Here is a 19464-nt window from a genome sequence, read left to right as displayed (position 1 = left end):
ATATATCTACAATATATCTACTATATCTACAATATATCTACTATATCTACAATATATCTACTATAGCTACAATATATCTACAATATATCTACTATATATCTACTATATATCTACTATATCTACAATATATCTACTATATCTACAATATATCTACTATATCTACAATACATCTACTATATCTACAATATATCTACTATATCTACAATATATCTACTATATCTACAATATATCTACTATATCTACAATATCTACAATATATCTACAATATATCTACTATATCTACAATATATCTACTATATCTACTATATCTACAATATATCTACTATATCTACAATACATCTACTATATCTACAATATATCTACTATATCTACAATATCTACAATATATCTACAATATATCTACTATATCTACAATATATCTACTATATATCTACTATATCTACAATATATCTACTATATCTACAATATATCTACTATATCTACAATATCTACTATATCTACAATATATCTACAATATATCTACTATATCTACAATATATCTACTATATCTACAATATATCTACTATATCTACAATATATCTACTATATCTACAATATATCTACTATATCTACAATATATCTACTATATGTCTCCAGTATATCTACAATATATCTACAATATGTCTACAATATATCTACTATATCTACAATATATCTACTATATGTCTCCAGTATATCTACAATATATCTACAATATGTCTACAGTATATCTACAATATGTCTACAATATATCTACAATATATCTACAATATGTCTACAATATATCTACTATATGTCTCCAGTATATCTACAATATATCTACAATATGTCTACAATATATCTACTATATCTACAATATATCTACTATATGTCTCCAGTATATCTACAATATATCTACAATATGTCTACAATATATCTACTATATCTACAATATATCTACTATATGTCTCCAGTATATCTACAATATATCTACAATATATCTACAATATATCTACAATATATCTACTATATCTACAATATATCTACAATATGTCTCCAGTATATCTACAATATATCTACAATATGTCTCCAATATATCTACAATATATCTACAATATGTCTACAATATATCTACTATATATCTACTATATCTACAATATATCTACAATATGTCTATAATATATCTACTATATCTGCAATATATCTACAATATGTCTACAATATATCTACTATATATCTACTATATCTACAATATATCTACAATATGTTTATAATATATCTACTATATCTACAATATATCTACAATATGTCTACAATATATCTACTATATCTACAATATATCTACAATATGTCTCCAATATATCTACAATATGTCTACAATATATCTACTATATCTACAATATGTCTACAATATGTCTACTATATCTACAATATCTACAATATGTCTACAATATGTCTACTATATCTACTATATCTACAATATGTCTACAATATGTCTATCATATCCACTATATTTACAATATCTACAATATATCTACAATATGTCTACAATATGTCTACAATATGTCTACAATATATCTACTATATCTACAATATGTCTACTATATCTACTATATCTACAATATCTACAATATGTCTACAATATGTCTACAATATGTCTACAATATATCTACTATGTCTACTATGTCTACAATATATCTACAATATATCTACAATATGTCTACAATATGTCTACAATATCTACAATATGTCTACAATATGTCTACAATATGTCTACAATATATCTACAATATGTCTACAATATATCTACAATATATCTACAATATGTCTACAATATGTCTACAATATCTACAATATGTCTACAATATGTCTACAATATGTCTACAATATATCTACAATATGTCTACAATATATCTACAATATATCTACAATATATCTACAATATGTCTACAATATGTCTACTATGTCTACAATATGTCTACAATATATCTACTATATCAACTATATCTACTGTATCTACAATATATCTACAATATATCTACAATATGTCTACAATATATCTACAATATATCTACAATATGTCTACAATATGTCTACAATATCTACAATATGTCTACAATATGTCTACAATATGTCTACAATATATCTACAATATGTCTACAATATATCTACAATATATCTACAATATATCTACAATATGTCTACAATATGTCTACTATGTCTACAATATGTCTACAATATGTCTACAATATGTCTACAATATGTCTACAATATATCTACTATATCAACTATATCTACTGTATCTACAATATATCTACAATATGTCTACAATGTGTCTACAATATATCTATAATATGTCTACTATATCTACAATATGTCTACAATATATCTACAATATGTCTACAATATATCTACAATATGTTTACAATATATTTGTCTTTTACAATATGTCTACAATATATCTACAATATGTTTACAATATCAACTATATCTACTTTATCTACAATATGTCTACAATATGTCTACAATATATCTACTATATCAACAATATGTCTACAACATGTCTACTATATCTACAATATGTTTACAATATATCTCCAATATGTCTACAATGTGTCTACAATATATATATTATATCTACAATATGTTTACAATATATCTACAACATGTCTACAATATGTCTACAATATATCTACTATATCTACTATGTCTACAATATATCCACAATATGTCTACAATATGTCTACTATATCTACAATGAGTTTACAATATATCTACAATATGTCTACAATATGTCTACAATATATCTACTATATTTACAATATGTTTACAATATATCTACAATATGTCTACAATATGTCTTCAATATATCTACTATATCTACAATATGTCTACAATATATCTACATTATATCTACAATATGTCTACAATATATATACAATATGTCTACAATATGTCTACAATATGTTTACAATATATTTGTCTTTTACAATATGTTTACAATGTATCTACAATATGTCTACAATATGTCTTCAATATATCTACTATATCTACAATATATCTACAATATGTCTAAAATATGTCTACTATATCTACGGTATGTCTACAATATGTCTACAATATGTCTACAATATATCTACAATATATCTACAATATGTCTACAATATATATATTTTATCTACTATATCTACAATATGTCTACAATATGTCTACAATATGTCTACAATATATCTACTATTTCTACTATATCTACTATATCTACAATATGTCTACAATATATCTACGGTATGTCTACAATATATCTGTCTCTGTTTGTGTATTTCTCAGACTTACTTAGCGGTCTGCATTTTGATAAGTTCTCTCTCTCTCTTTCCATCCCTTCCTCTCTCTGTCTCTCTTTATCTCTCTTCCTCTCTCTGTCTCTCTTTCTCTCTCTTCCTCTCTCTCTCTCTTTCTCTCTCTTCCTCTCTCTGTCTCTCGTTCTCTCTCTTCCTCTCTCTGTCTCTCGTTCTCTCTCTTCATCTCTCTCTGTCACTCAATTCAATTCAAGGGGCTTTCTTTGCATGGGAAACATATGTTAACATGTGGAATAGATAATCAACAAAAGAGAAATAAACAATGAAAATGAACAGTAAACATTACACTCACAAAAGTTTTAAAATAATATTGACATTTTCAAATGTTATATTATCGTCTCTGTACAGTGTTGTAATAATGTCTATCTCTCTTTCTCCTTCTCCCTCTCTCTGTCTCTGTCTCTCTCTCTCTCTCTCTCCATATATGTGTGTGTATGTAGCTGTTGGAGTTGTTTGACAGTGAGGATCCCAGGGAGAGAGAATACCTGAAGACCATCCTGCATCGTGTCTACGGCAAACTGCTGGGTCTGCGGGCGTACATACGTAAACAGATCAACAACATCTTCCTCAGGTAAAACACACAGCTATGTCTTACTACACTTATGAGGACTTTTTGGGGACTTGATTTTCTATTTTCCCTAACCAGACACAATCACACACACACACACACACACACACACACACACACACACACACACACACACACACACACACACACACACACACACACACACACACACAGTAACATTCACAGACAGATCAACATCCTTAGGTAATACGCTAACAAATACAAATAGAAACATTGCATGTGTGTGTGTGTGTGTGTGTGTGTGTGTGTGTGTGTGTGTGTGTGTGTGTGTGTGTGTGTGTGTGTGTGTGTGTGTGTGTGTGTGTGTGTGTGTGTGTGTTCCTCTAGGTTCATCTATGAGACTGAGCACTTCAACGGAGTAGCAGAGCTACTGGAGATTCTGGGCAGGTGTGTTCTCTTTATCTTTACATCTTTACATCAGGTGTGATCTCTTTATCTTTACATCAGGTGTGATCTCTTTATCTTTACATCTTTACATCAGGTGTGATCTCTTTATATTTACATCTTTACATCAGGTGTGTTCTCTTTATCTTTACATCAGGTGTGATCTCTTTATCTTTACATCTTTACATCAGGTGTGTTCTCTTTATCTTTACATCTTTACATCAGGTGTGATCTCTTTATCTTTACATCAGGTGTGTTCTCTTTATCTTTACATCAGGTGTGTTCTCTTTACATCTTTACATCAGGTGTGTTCTCTTTATCTTTACATCAGGTGTGATCTCTTTATCTTTACATCAGGTGTGTTCTCTTTATCTTTACATCAGGTGTGATCTCTTTACATCTTTACATCAGGTGTGTTCTCTTTACGTCTTTACATCAGGTGTAATCTCTTTATCTTTACATCAGGTGTGTTCTCTTTACATCTTTACATCAGGTGTGTTCTCTTTATCTTTACATCAGGTGTGATATCTTTATCTTTACATCTTTACATCAGGTGTGATCTCTTTATCTTTACATCAGGTGTGATATCTTTATCTTTACATCTTTACATCAGGTGTGATCTCTTTAGCTTTACATCTTTACATCAGGTGTGATCTCTTTATCTTTACATCTTTACATCAGGTGTGATCTCTTTAGCTTTACATATTTACATCAGGTGTGATCTCTTTATCTTTACATCTTTACATCAGGTGTGATCTCTTTATCTTTACATCAGGTGTGATATCTTTATCTTTACATCTTTACATCAGGTGTGATCTCTTTAGCTTTACATCTTTACATCAGGTGTGATCTCTTTATCTTTACATCTTTACATCAGGTGTGATCTCTTTAGCTTTACATATTTACATCAGGTGTGATCTCTTTATCTTTACATCTTTACATCAGGTGTGTTCTCTTTATCTTTACATCAGGTGTGATCTCTTTATCTTTACATCAGGTGTGATCTCTTTATCTTTACATCAGGTGTGTTCTCTTTATCTTTACATCAGGTGTGATCTCTTTATCTTTACATCAGGTGTGATATCTTTATCTTTACATCTTTACATCAGGTGTGTTCTCTTTATCTTTACATCTTTACATCAGGTGTGATCTCTTTATCTTTACATCAGGTGTGATCTCTTTATCTTTACATCAGGTGTGATATCTTTATCTTTACATCTTTACATCAGGTGTGTTCTCTTTATCTTTACATCTTTACATCAGGTGTGATCTCTTTAGCTTTACATCTTTACATCAGGTGTGATCTCTGTATCTTTACAACAGGTGTGTTCTCTTTATCTTTACATCAGGTGTGATCTCTTTATCTTTACATCAGGTGTGTTCTCTTTACATCTTTACATCAGGTGTGATCTCTGTATCTTTACGTCAGGTGTGTTCTCTTTATCTTTACATCAGGTGTGATCTCTTTATCTTTACATCAGGTGTGTTCTCTTTACATCTTTACATCAGGTATGTTCTCTTTATCTTTACATCTTTACATCATGTGTTTTCTCTTTATCTTTACATCTTTACATCAGGTGTGATATCTTTACATCTTTACATCAGGTGTGTTCTATTTATCTTTACATCAGGTGTGTTCTCTTTATCTTTACATCAGGTGTGTTATTTTTATCTTTACATCTTTACATCAGGTGTGATCTCTTTATCTTTACATCAGGTGTAATCTCTTTATCTTTACATCAGGTGTAATCTCTTTATCTTTACATCAGGTGTGTTCTCTTTACATCTTTGCATCAGGTGTGTTCTCTTTATCTTTACATCTTTACATAAGGTGTGTTATCTTTACATCTTTACATCAGGTGTGTTCTCTTTATCTTTACATCTTTACATAAGGTGTGTTCTCTTTATCTTTACATCTTTACATAAGGTGTGTTCTCTTTATCTTTACATCTTTACATAAGGTGTGTTATCTTTACATCTTTACATCAGATGTGTTCGCTTTATCTTTACATCTTTACATCAGGTGTGTTCTCTTTATCTTTACATCTTTACATAAGGTGTGTTATCTTTACATCTTTACATCAGGTGTGATCTCTTTATCTTTACATCAGGTGTGTTCTCTTTATCTTTACATCAGGTGTGTTCTCTTTATCTTTACATCTTTACATCAGGTGTGTTCTCTTTATCTTTACATCAGATGTGTTCTCTTTATCTTTACATCTTTACATCAGGTGTGTTCTCTTTACATCTTTACATCAGGTGTGATCTCTTTATCTTTACATCAGGTGTGTTCTCTTTATCTTTACATCAGGTGTGATCTCTTTATCTTTACATCAGGTGTGTTCTCTTTACATCTTTACATCAGGTGTGATCTCTTTATCTTTACATCAGGTGTGTTCTCGTCACATCTTTACATAAGGTGTGTTCTCTTTATCTTTACATCTTTACATCAGGTGTGATCTCTTTATCTTTACATCAGGTGTGTTCTCGTCACATCTTTACATAAGGTGTGTTCTCTTTATCTTTACATCTTTACATAAGGTGTGTTCTCTTTATCTTTACATCTTTACATCAGGTGTGTTCTCTTTATCTTTACATCAGGTGTGTTCTCTTTATCTTTACATCTTTACATCAGGTGTGTTCTCTTTACATCTTTACATCAGGTGTGTTCTCTTTATCTTTACATCAGGTGTGTTCTCTTTATCTTTACATCAGGTGTGTTCTCTTTATCTTTACATCTTTACATCAGGTGTGTTCTCTTTATCTTTACATCAGGTGTGATCTCTTTATCTTTACATCAGGTGTGTTCTCGTCACATCTTTACATCAGGTGTGTTCTCTTTATCTTTACATCTTTACATCAGGTGTGTTCTCTTTATCTTTACATCAGGTGTGTTCTCTTTATCTTTACATCTTTACATCAGGTGTGTTCTCTTTATCTTTACATCAGGTGTGTTCTCTTTATCTTTACATCTTTACATCAGGTGTGATCTCTTTATCTTTACATCAGGTGTGTTCTCTTTATCTTTACATCAGGTGTGATCTCTTTATCTTTACATCAGGTGTGTTCTCTTTATCTTTACATCTTTACATCAGGTGTGTTCTCTTTAGCTTTACATCTTTACATCAGGTGTGATCTCTTTATCTTTACATCAGGTGTGTTCTCTTTATCTTTACATCAGGTGTGATCTCTTTATCTTTACATCAGGTGTGTTCTCTTTACATCTTTACATCAGGTGTGATCTCTGTATCTTTACGTCAGGTGTGTTCTATTTATCTTTACATCAGGTGTGTTCTCTTTATCTTTACATCAGGTGTGTTCCTTTTATATTTACATCTTTACATCAGGTGTAATCTCTTTATCTTTACATCAGGTGTGTTCTCTTTACATCTTTACATCAGGTGTGTTCTCTTTATCTTTATATCTTTACATCAGGTGTGATCTCTTTATCTTTACATCAGGTGTAATCTCTTTATCTTTACATCAGGTGTGTTCTCTTTACATCTTTACATCAGGTGTAATCTCTTTATCTTTACATCAGGTGTGTTCTCTTTACATCTTTACATCAGGTGTGTTCTCTTTATCTTTACATCTTTACATAAGGTGTGTTATCTTTACATCTTTACATCAGGTGTAATCTCTTTATCTTTACATCAGGTGTGTTCTCTTTACATCTTTACATCAGGTGTGTTCTCTTTATCTTTACATCTTTACATAAGGTGTGTTCTCTTTATCTTTACATCTTTACATAAGGTGTGTTCTCTTTATCTTTACATCTTTACATAAGGTGTGTTATCTTTACATCTTTACATCAGATGTGTTCGCTTTATCTTTACATCTTTACATCAGGTGTGTTCTCTTTATCTTTACATCTTTACATAAGGTGTGTTATCTTTACATCTTTACATCAGGTGTGTTCTCTTTATCTTTACATCTTTACATAAGGTGTGTTATCTTTACATCTTTACATCAGGTGTGATCTCTTTATCTTTACATCAGGTGTGTTCTCTTTATCTTTACATCAGGTGTGTTCTCTTTATCTTTACATCAGATGTGTTCTCTTTACATCTTTACATCAGGTGTGTTCTCTTTATCTTTACATCTTTACATCAGGTGTGTTCTCTTTACATCTTTACATCAGGTGTGATCTCTTTATCTTTACATCAGGTGTGTTCTCTTTACATCTTTACATCAGGTGTGATCTCTTTATCTTTACATCAGGTGTGTTCTCTTTACATCTTTACATCAGGTGTGATCTCTTTATCTTTACATCAGGTGTGTTCTCTTTATCTTTACATCAGGTGTGATCTCTTTATCTTTACATCAGGTGTGTTCTCTTTACATCTTTACATCAGGTGTGATCTCTTTATCTTTACATCAGGTGTGTTCTCTTTATCTTTACATCAGGTGTGTTCTCTTTATCTTTACATCAGGTGTGATCTCTTTACATCTTTACATCAGGTGTGTTCTCTTTACATCTTTACATCAGGTGTGTTCTCTTTATCTTTACATCAGGTGTGTTCTCTTTATCTTTACATCTTTACATCAGGTGTGTTCTCTTTATCTTTACATCTTTACATCAGGTGTGTTCTCTTTATCTTTACATCTTTACATCAGGTGTGTTCTCTTTATCTTTACATCTTTACATCAGGTGGAAGGGAGGGAGGAGGGAGGGAGGGAGGGAGGGGGGAGGGAGGGAGGGAGGGAGGGAGGGAGGGAGGGAGGGAGGGAGGGAGGGAGGGAGGGAGGGAGGGAGGGAGGAGGGTGAACCAGTGAGTGAAGGAGGGAGTGAGTCAGTGTTTTGGGGGAAGGAGGGAGTGAGTGAGAGAGAGAGAGAGAGAGAGAGATGGTGATGACAAGATATTATACTTTTTTCTTAATCCCTTTTTCCTCCTCTCCTCCCACTCTTCCTCCACCTCTCCCCTCTTATTTTCTTTCTCTCACTCCTTTTTTCATCCCCCTCTCTCTTTCCATTCCCCTCTCTCTTTCTCTCCATCTTTTCTCCACATCTGCCCACCCAAACTGCTCTCTAATCATCTCTCTCTCTTTCTCTTTCTCTCTCTCTTTCTCTATCGTTCTCTGTCCCCCCCTCACCCCCCTCTACAGCATTATAAACGGGTTTGCGCTACCCCTGAAGTCGGAACACAAGCAGTTCCTGGTTCGAGTCCTGATCCCTCTACACACAGCCAAGTCCCTGTCCATCTTCCATGCACAGGTCAGTCACGCACAGACAGACAGACAGACAGACAGACAGACAGTCTCTCTCTCTCTCTCTCTCTCTCTCTCTCTCTCTCTCTCTCTCTCTCTCTCTCTCTCTCTCTCTCTCTCTCTCTCTCTCTCTCTCTCTCTCTCTCTCTCTCTCTCTCTCTCTCTCTCTCTCTCTGTTCCCCAGTATTAATTGTTAAATAGGCTACCTGGGGCGGCAGGTAGCCTCGTGGTTAGATCGTTGGATTAGTAACCAGAAGGTTGCAAGATTGAATCCCCGAGCTGACAAGGTAAAAATCTGTCATTCTGCCCCTGAACAAAACAGTTAACCCGCTGTTCCTAGGCCGTCATTGAAAATAAGAATTTGTTCTTTATTGACTTGCCTAGTTAAATAAAGGTAAAAAAATATATGAGAGACTGCAATGTGTACCCTTGACCACTGGAGAGCAGCCTCGAGTCACACTACATTCACACTGGCTGCAGATCCAGAACAAGTCACACCAGTATGTGTGTGTGTCTATGTAAATGTATCTGTGTTTAAAACATGTTGAGCTCTATTCAATCTGTATATACCGTCCGGGTTTTCATTAGCCAATAATTGCCATGCGTCACCCGCCACTTTAAAATGTCAACTGGAGGCATGTTGAAAACATAGTTCATTGTTTGACTTCATATTATGAGGCACATCATTTCCTAGAAAATCCCAGCATAGAAATGTGAAGGTTAATTATTTTATGAAGACTTCATAGACAGCGCGTGAGTTTCGTGTTTGCGGAAGCATGGCCTACAATTTATCTGACCATTTCTACCAGCCTGCATGCCAGCTGTGATTTTTCATATGCACATTTTGGAACAGTTTAATTTCAATAATGATGTTTTTTGTTACTCAAAATCATTGTTGCCTGGTTAATAATGAAAATCTATAGTAAAATGATTTTTTTTTTTAAATCGAAAAAGTTGAAAGGAAACTAATGCCTGAGCATCAGCCTCTGCCACATGAGCACACTGAAATACCGTGATGCCTTGGTGGCTGTAGAAACGAGCTCATGGAACTCAGAGATTGCCAATACAGCTGTTGGCCTATAACGTCTATTTGTCAACTAAGTAAAAATCGATAAACCCAACAAATTAAAACAGGAGAAAATATAGTCTATCGATAAGAAATTACAGTTATTTCAAATCACATCTAGTCCGCCTGTCTGCCTTCCTTTCTATCTGTCCTGACTTGCGCTATCTCTAGCGCACTTGCAACATTGCATCAACTAGCCTATTCTGGCGCTCAACGTTTCCTGCAGGGATGAGGTCAGAACAGACAGCTATTTTTACTTAATTAAGGGAAAGAGGAAGGCTATTTTATGACGTTTCCACTGGATACATGGGATCATCAGATTGTGATATGTTGCTCTTTCACACCGAGGCTTGGTGATTATATTAAGGGGGAGAATGTTGGGAAATATTTTTTTCAAATAGGCCTACTGTGAGGAACGATTAGGCTGTTATTCCCAATGGGTGTAAAGAAAAGAGAGACTTTTTTGACTTCCTGTGTGAGGTGAAGAAAACAGTTAGTGAGAAGCTCAGCTTGTTAGCGGTGGACATGGTGAGTTAACACAATCAGAAATTAAACATCCACAAATGGCCACTTTCCTACATTTGCATGCAGCAGACCCAGGTAGGCTGCGTGCTCCGGGACGTGGGCTCCCTCACCACGAACAAGACAGACACCAGACCCACGATCATTGCTCACATGGAGCACTCCAAACAAAAGACAATGAAAAAAAAATGGACAACTCGTAAATGATGGTCATGAAATGAATCAGAAACGTGTTTCTCACAAGTGTAGCAGGTTGTGAACTGTGCAAACAGCGTTTCCACTCCGAGAATGAGAACTGGGATTATCGGTAAATTTACTGCTGGTGACATATCTAATTTAGAATTGATAAAAATAAAACATCAAAGGGTACATTAAAACATGAAACAACAAATGCAGAAGAACTGGTGGGGAAACAGCGCAGCGCATTCTGGGGAGAGGCTATCTTCCCTTACAGACTCTTCTTGTCTCAAAATTTGCAATGATACTCAAGCGACATTATCTTCACACATATTCAATATGTTTTTCACTGACAGCCGCAACTCAATAATCAGCTAGTTGTTTTGTCACGCGCTGCCTGTGAAAGGACTTCCTCATACGCCATTTAGCGGATATAACCGCGGGAACTGTGGGTTATGATTCAACCCGCAGCACCGCTACCCACCAATATGCTGTTTCTCTCCTGTTCTATTGCTTTCAGATCACCTTTCTTTCGTTGTCCAGAGGCAAAAGGCACAATCCTAGTCATATGGGGCGGCAGGGTAGCCTAGTGGTTAGAGCGTTGGCCTAGTAACCGGAAGGTTGCGAGCTGACAAGGTACAAACCCCCGAGCTGACAAGGTACAAATCTGTCGTTCTGCCCCTGAACAGGCAGTTAACCCACTGTTCCCAGGCCGTCATTGAAAATAAGAATTTGTTCTTAACTGACATGCCTGGTTAAATAAAGGTAAAACAAAAATATATATATTAGAACCCATCGTAGTTATGCTAGAACCCATCCTAGTCATATTAGAACCCATCCTAGTCATATTAGAACCCATGCTAGTCATATTAGAACCCATCCTAGTCATATTAGAACACATCCTAGTCATATTAGAACCCATCCTTGTCATATTAGAACCCATCCTTGTCATATTTGAACCCATCCTAGTCATGTTAGAACCCATCCTAGTCATATTAGAACCCATCCTTGTCATATTAGAACCCATCCTAGTCATATTAGAACCCATCCTTGTCATATTAGAACCCATCCTAGCCATGTTAGAACCCATCCTAGTTATATTAGAACCCATCCTAGTCATATTAGAACCCATCCTAGTCATATTAGAACCCATCCTAGTTATTTTAGAACCCATCATAGTCATGTTAGAACCCATCCTAGTCATATTAGAACCCATCCTAGTCATATTAGAACCCATCCTAGTCATATTAGAACCCATCCTAGTCATATTAGAACCCATCCTTGTCATATTAGAACCCATCCTAGTCATATTAGAACCCATCCTAGTCATATTAGAACCTGTCCTAGGTGTTTTTGAACGCATCCTAGTAATTTTAGAACCCATCCTAGTCATATTAGAACCTGTCCTAGGTATTTTTGAACCCATCCTAGTCATATTAGAACCCATCCTAGCTATATTAGAACCTGTCCTAGGTATTTCTGAACCAATCCTAGTCATATTAGAACCCATGCTAGTCATATTAGAACCCATCCTAGTCATGTTAGAACCCATTCTAGTTATATTCAAACCCATCCTTGTCATATTTGAACCCGCCCTAGTCATATTAGAACCCATCCTAGCCATATTAGAACCCATCCTAGCCATGTTAGAACCCATCCTAGTTATATTAGAACCCATCCTAGTTATATTAGAACACATGCTAGTCATATTAGAACCCATCCTAGTCATATTAGAACCCATCCTAGTCATATTAGATCCCATCCTAGTTATATTAGAACCCATCCTAGTTATATTAGAACCCATGCTAGTTATATTATAACTCATCCTAGTCATATTAGATCCCATCCTAGTTATATTAGAACCCATGCTAGTCATATTAGAACCCATCCTAGTCATATTAGAACCCATCCTAGTCATATTAGAACCCATCCTAGTCATATTAGAACCCATCCTTGTTATGTTAGAACCCATCCTAGTTATATTAGAACACATCCTGGTTATATTAGAACCCATCTTAGTCATATTAGAACCCATCCTAGTCATATTAGAACCCTTCCTAGGTGTATTAGAACCCATCCTAGTTATATTAGAACACATCCTGGTTATATTAGAACCCATCCTAGTCATATTAGAACCCATCCTAGTCATATTAGAACCCTTCCTAGGTGTATTAGAACCCATCCTAGTTATATTAGAACACATCCTGGTTATATTAGAACCCATCTTAGTCATATTAGAACCCATCCTAGTCATATTAGAACCCATCCTAGTTATGTTAGAACTAATCCTAGTTATATTAGAACCCATCCTAGTCATATTAGAACCCATCCTAGATATATTAGAACCCATCCTAGTTATATTAGAACACATCCTGGTTATATTATAATCCATCTTAGTCATATTAGAACCCATGCTAGTCATATTAGAACCCATCCTAGTCATATTAGAACCCATCCTAGTCATATTAGAACCCATCCTAGTCATATTAGAACCCATCCTAGTCATATTAGAACCCATCCTAGTCATATTAGAACGCATCCCAGGTATATTAGAATCCATCCTAGTCATATTAGAACCCATCCTAGGTATATTAGAACCCATCCTAGCCATGTTAGAACCCATCCTAGTTATATTAGAACCCATCCTAGTCATATTAGAACCCATCCTAGTCATATTAGAACCCATGCTAGTCATATTAGAACCCATCCTAGTCATATTAGAACCCATCCTAGTCATATTAGAACCCATCCTAGTCATATTAGAACCCATCCTAGTCATATTAGAACCCATCCTAGTCATATTAGAACGCATCCCAGGTATATTAGAATCCATCCTAGTCATATTAGAACCCATCCTTGTCATATTAGAACCCATCCTAGCCATGTTAGAACCCATCCTAGTTATATTAGAACCCATCCTAGTCATATTAGAACCCATCCTAGTCATATTAGAACCCATCCTAGTTATTTTAGAACCCATCATAGTCATGTTAGAACCCATCCTAGTCATATTAGAACCCATCCTAGTCATATTAGAACCCATCCTAGTCATATTAGAACCCATCCTAGTCATATTAGAACCCATCCTTGTCATATTAGAACCCATCCTAGTCATATTAGAACCCATCCTAGTCATATTAGAACCTGTCCTAGGTGTTTTTGAACGCATCCTAGTAATTTTAGAACCCATCCTAGTCATATTAGAACCTGTCCTAGGTATTTTTGAACCCATCCTAGTCATATTAGAACCCATCCTAGCTATATTAGAACCTGTCCTAGGTATTTCTGAACCAATCCTAGTCATATTAGAACCCATGCTAGTCATATTAGAACCCATCCTAGTCATGTTAGAACCCATTCTAGTTATATTCAAACCCATCCTTGTCATATTTGAACCCGCCCTAGTCATATTAGAACCCATCCTAGCCATATTAGAACCCATCCTAGCCATGTTAGAACCCATCCTAGTTATATTAGAACCCATCCTAGTTATATTAGAACACATGCTAGTCATATTAGAACCCATCCTAGTCATATTAGAACCCATCCTAGTCATATTAGATCCCATCCTAGTTATATTAGAACCCATCCTAGTTATATTAGAACCCATGCTAGTTATATTATAACTCATCCTAGTCATATTAGATCCCATCCTAGTTATATTAGAACCCATGCTAGTCATATTAGAACCCATCCTAGTCATATTAGAACCCATCCTAGTCATATTAGAACCCATCCTAGTCATATTAGAACCCATCCTTGTTATGTTAGAACCCATCCTAGTTATATTAGAACACATCCTGGTTATATTAGAACCCATCTTAGTCATATTAGAACCCATCCTAGTCATATTAGAACCCTTCCTAGGTGTATTAGAACCCATCCTAGTTATATTAGAACACATCCTGGTTATATTAGAACCCATCCTAGTCATATTAGAACCCATCCTAGTCATATTAGAACCCTTCCTAGGTGTATTAGAACCCATCCTAGTTATATTAGAACACATCCTGGTTATATTAGAACCCATCTTAGTCATATTAGAACCCATCCTAGTCATATTAGAACCCATCCTAGTTATGTTAGAACTAATCCTAGTTATATTAGAACCCATCCTAGTCATATTAGAACCCATCCTAGATATATTAGAACCCATCCTAGTTATATTAGAACACATCCTGGTTATATTATAATCCATCTTAGTCATATTAGAACCCATGCTAGTCATATTAGAACCCATCCTAGTCATATTAGAACCCATCCTAGTCATATTAGAACCCATCCTAGTCATATTAGAACCCATCCTAGTCATATTAGAACCCATCCTAGTCATATTAGAACGCATCCCAGGTATATTAGAATCCATCCTAGTCATATTAGAACCCATCCTAGGTATATTAGAACCCATTCTAGTCATATTAGAACCCATCCGTGTCATATTAGAACTCATCCTAGTCATATTAGAACACATCCTGGTTATATTAGAACCCATCCTAGTCATATTAGAACCCATCCTAGGTATATTAGAACCCATTCTAGTCATATTAGAACCCATCCTAGGTATATTAGAACCCATCCTAGTCATATTAGAACCCATCCTAGGTATATTATAATCCATCCTAGTCATATTAGAACCCATCCTAGGTATATTAGAACCCATCCTAGTCATATTAGAACCCATCCTAGTCATATTAGAACCCATCCTAGTTATATTAGAACCCATCCTAGTCATATTAGAACCCATCCTAGGTATATTAGAACCCATCCTAGTTATATTAGAACCCATCCTAGTTATATTAGAACACATGCTAGTCATATTAGAACCCATCCTAGTCATATTAGAACCCATCCTAGTCATATTAGAACCCATGCTAGTTATATTAGAACCCATCCTAGTTATATTAGAACTCATCCTAGTCATATTAGATCCCATCCTAGTTATATTAGAACCCATGCTAGTCATATTAGAACCCGTCCTAGTCATATTAGAACCCATCCTATTTATATTAGAACCCATCCTAGTCATATTAGAACCCATCCTAGTCATATTAGAACCTGTCCTAGGTGTTTTTGAACGCATCCTAGTAATTTTAGAACCCATCCTAGTCATATTAGAACCTGTCCTAGGTATTTTTGAACCCATCCTAGTCATATTAGAACCCATCCTAGCTATATTAGAACCTGTCCTAGGTATTTCTGAACCAATCCTAGTCATATTAGAACCCATGCTAGTCATATTAGAACCCATCCTAGTCATGTTAGAACCCATTCTAGTTATATTCAAACCCATCCTTGTCATATTTGAACCCGCCCTAGTCATATTAGAACCCATCCTAGCCATATTAGAACCCATCCTAGTTATATTAGAACACATGCTAGTCATATTAGAACCCATCCTAGTCATATTAGAACCCATCCTAGTCATATTAGATCCCATCCTAGTTATATTAGAACCCATCCTAGTTATATTAGAACCCATGCTAGTTATATTATAACTCATCCTAGTCATAATAGATCCCATCCTAGTTATATTAGAACCCATGCTAGTCATATTAGAACCCATCCTAGTCATATTAGAACCCATCCTAGTCATATTAGAACCCATCCTTGTTATGTTAGAACCCATCCTAGTTATATTAGAACACATCCTGGTTATATTAGAACCCATCTTAGTCATATTAGAACCCATCCTAGTCATATTAGAACCCTTCCTAGGTGTATTAGAACCCATCCTAGTTATATTAGAACACATCCTGGTTATATTAGAACCCATCTTAGTCATATTAGAACCCATCCTAGTCATATTAGAACCCATCCTAGTTATGTTAGAACTAATCCTAGTTATATTAGAACCCATCCTAGTCATATTAGAACCCATCCTAGATATATTAGAACCCATCCTAGTTATATTAGAACACATCCTGGTTATATTATAATCCATCTTAGTCATATTAGAACCCATGCTAGTCATATTAGAACCCATCCTAGTCATATTAGAACCCATCCTAGTCATATTAGAACCCATCCTAGTCATATTAGAACCCATCCTAGTCATATTAGAACGCATCCCAGGTATATTAGAATCCATCCTAGTCATATTAGAACCCATCCTAGGTATATTAGAACCCATTCTAGTCATATTAGAACCCATCCGTGTCATATTAGAACTCATCCTAGTCATATTAGAACACATCCTGGTTATATTAGAACCCATCCTAGTCATATTAGAACCCATCCTAGGTATATTAGAACCCATTCTAGTCATATTAGAACCCATCCTAGGTATATTAGAACCCATCCTAGTCATATTAGAACCCATCCTAGGTATATTATAATCCATCCTAGTCATATTAGAACCCATCCTAGGTATATTAGAACCCATCCTAGTCATATTAGAACCCATCCTAGTCATATTAGAACCCATCCTAGTTATATTAGAACCCATCCTAGTCATATTAGAACCCATCCTAGGTATATTAGAACCCATCCTAGTTATATTAGAACCCATCCTAGTTATATTAGAACACATGCTAGTCATATTAGAACCCATCCTAGTCATATTAGAACCCATCCTAGTCATATTAGAACCCATGCTAGTTATATTAGAACCCATCCTAGTTATATTAGAACTCATCCTAGTCATATTAGATCCCATCCTAGTTATATTAGAACCCATGCTAGTCATATTAGAACCCGTCCTAGTCATATTAGAACCCATCCTATTTATATTAGAACCCATCCTAGTCATATTAGATCCCATCCTAGTTGTATTAGAACCCATGCTAGTCATATTAGAACCCATTCTAGTCATATTAGAACCCATCCTAGGTATATTAGAACCCATCCTAGTCATATTAGAACCCATCCTAGGTATATTATAATCCATCCTAGTCATATTAGAACCCATCCTAGGTATATTAGAACCCATCCTAGTCATATTAGAACCCATCCTAGTTATGTTAGAACTAATCCTAGTTATATTAGAACCCATCCTAGTCATATTAGAATCCATCCTAGATATATTAGAACCCATCCTAGTTATATTAGAACACATCCTGGTTATATTATAATCCATCTTAGTCATATTAGAACCCATGCTAGTCATATTAGAACCCATCCTAGTCATATTAGAACCCATCCTAGTCATATTAGAACCCATCCTAGTTATGTTAGAACTCATCCTAGTTATATTAGAACCCATCCTAGTTTTATTAGAACCCATGCTAGTTATATTAGAACCCATGCTAGTTATATTTGAACCCGCCCTAGTCATATTAGAACCCACCCTAGTCATATTAGAACCCATCCTATGTATAGTAGAACCCATCCTAGTCATATTAGAACCCATCCTAGTTATGTTAGAACCCATCCTAGTTATATTAGAACACATCCTGGTTATATTAGAACCCATCTTAGTCATATTAGAACCCATCCTAGTCATATTAGAACCCATCCTAGTCATATTAGAACCCATCCTAGTCATATTAGAACCCATCCTAGTCATATTAGAACGCATCTCAGGTATATTAGAATCCATCCTAGTCATATTAGAACCCATCCTAGGTATATTAGAACCCATTCTAGTCATATTAGAACCCATCCTTGTCATATTAGAACCCATTCTAGTCATATTAGAACACATCCTGGTTATATTAGAACCCATTCTAGTCATATTAGAACCCATCCTTGTCATATTAGAACCCATTCTAGTCATATTAGAACACATCCTGGTTATATTAGAACCCATCCTAGTCATATTAGAACCCATCCTAGTTATATTAGAACCCATCCTAGTCATATTAGAACCCATCCTAGGTATATTAGAACCCATCCTAGTCATATTAGAACCCATCCTAGTCATATTAGAACCCATCCTAGTCATATTAGAACCCATCCTAGTCATATTAGAACCCTTCCTTGAGGTGTGTGCGTGTGTTCATCTCTGTTGAAGTGTGCGTTTGTTTTGAATCTAAACATCTATTTGACCTACATTTATTTAATCAGACGCCCACTGTTCAGATCCATGTATTTTTTATTAACACACACACAGAAAGAGAAAGAGCACAATTACCAATCTCCATTCACTCAAATGGGACACCATTCTCTACATAGTATATAGTATATTATTAATATATTGTATTAGTAGTGTCAAATCTCCTAAACCC

General features: G+C 34.9%; 1 protein-coding gene across 1 annotated transcript in view; it reads left to right on the top strand.

Annotated features, from left to right (window-relative positions):
* The window catches only part of LOC139415829 (protein phosphatase 2, regulatory subunit B', beta), a 39950-nt gene that overhangs the window by 12960 nt on the left and 7526 nt on the right, over positions 1–19464 (top strand). Inside the window, exons 5-7 of the mRNA XM_071163960.1 lie at positions 3794–3924; positions 4270–4329; positions 9433–9541. Coding sequence (XP_071020061.1) covers positions 3794–3924; positions 4270–4329; positions 9433–9541 — 300 coding nt within the window. The remainder of the gene's footprint in view (positions 1–3793; positions 3925–4269; positions 4330–9432; positions 9542–19464) is intronic.

This window comes from Oncorhynchus clarkii, chromosome 9 (genome assembly GCF_045791955.1).
Source record: "Oncorhynchus clarkii lewisi isolate Uvic-CL-2024 chromosome 9, UVic_Ocla_1.0, whole genome shotgun sequence".
Classification (NCBI taxonomy): domain Eukaryota; kingdom Metazoa; phylum Chordata; class Actinopteri; order Salmoniformes; family Salmonidae; genus Oncorhynchus; species Oncorhynchus clarkii.
Note: the sequence above shows the minus strand (reverse complement) of the source record. Positions and strands in the feature narration are given on the sequence as shown.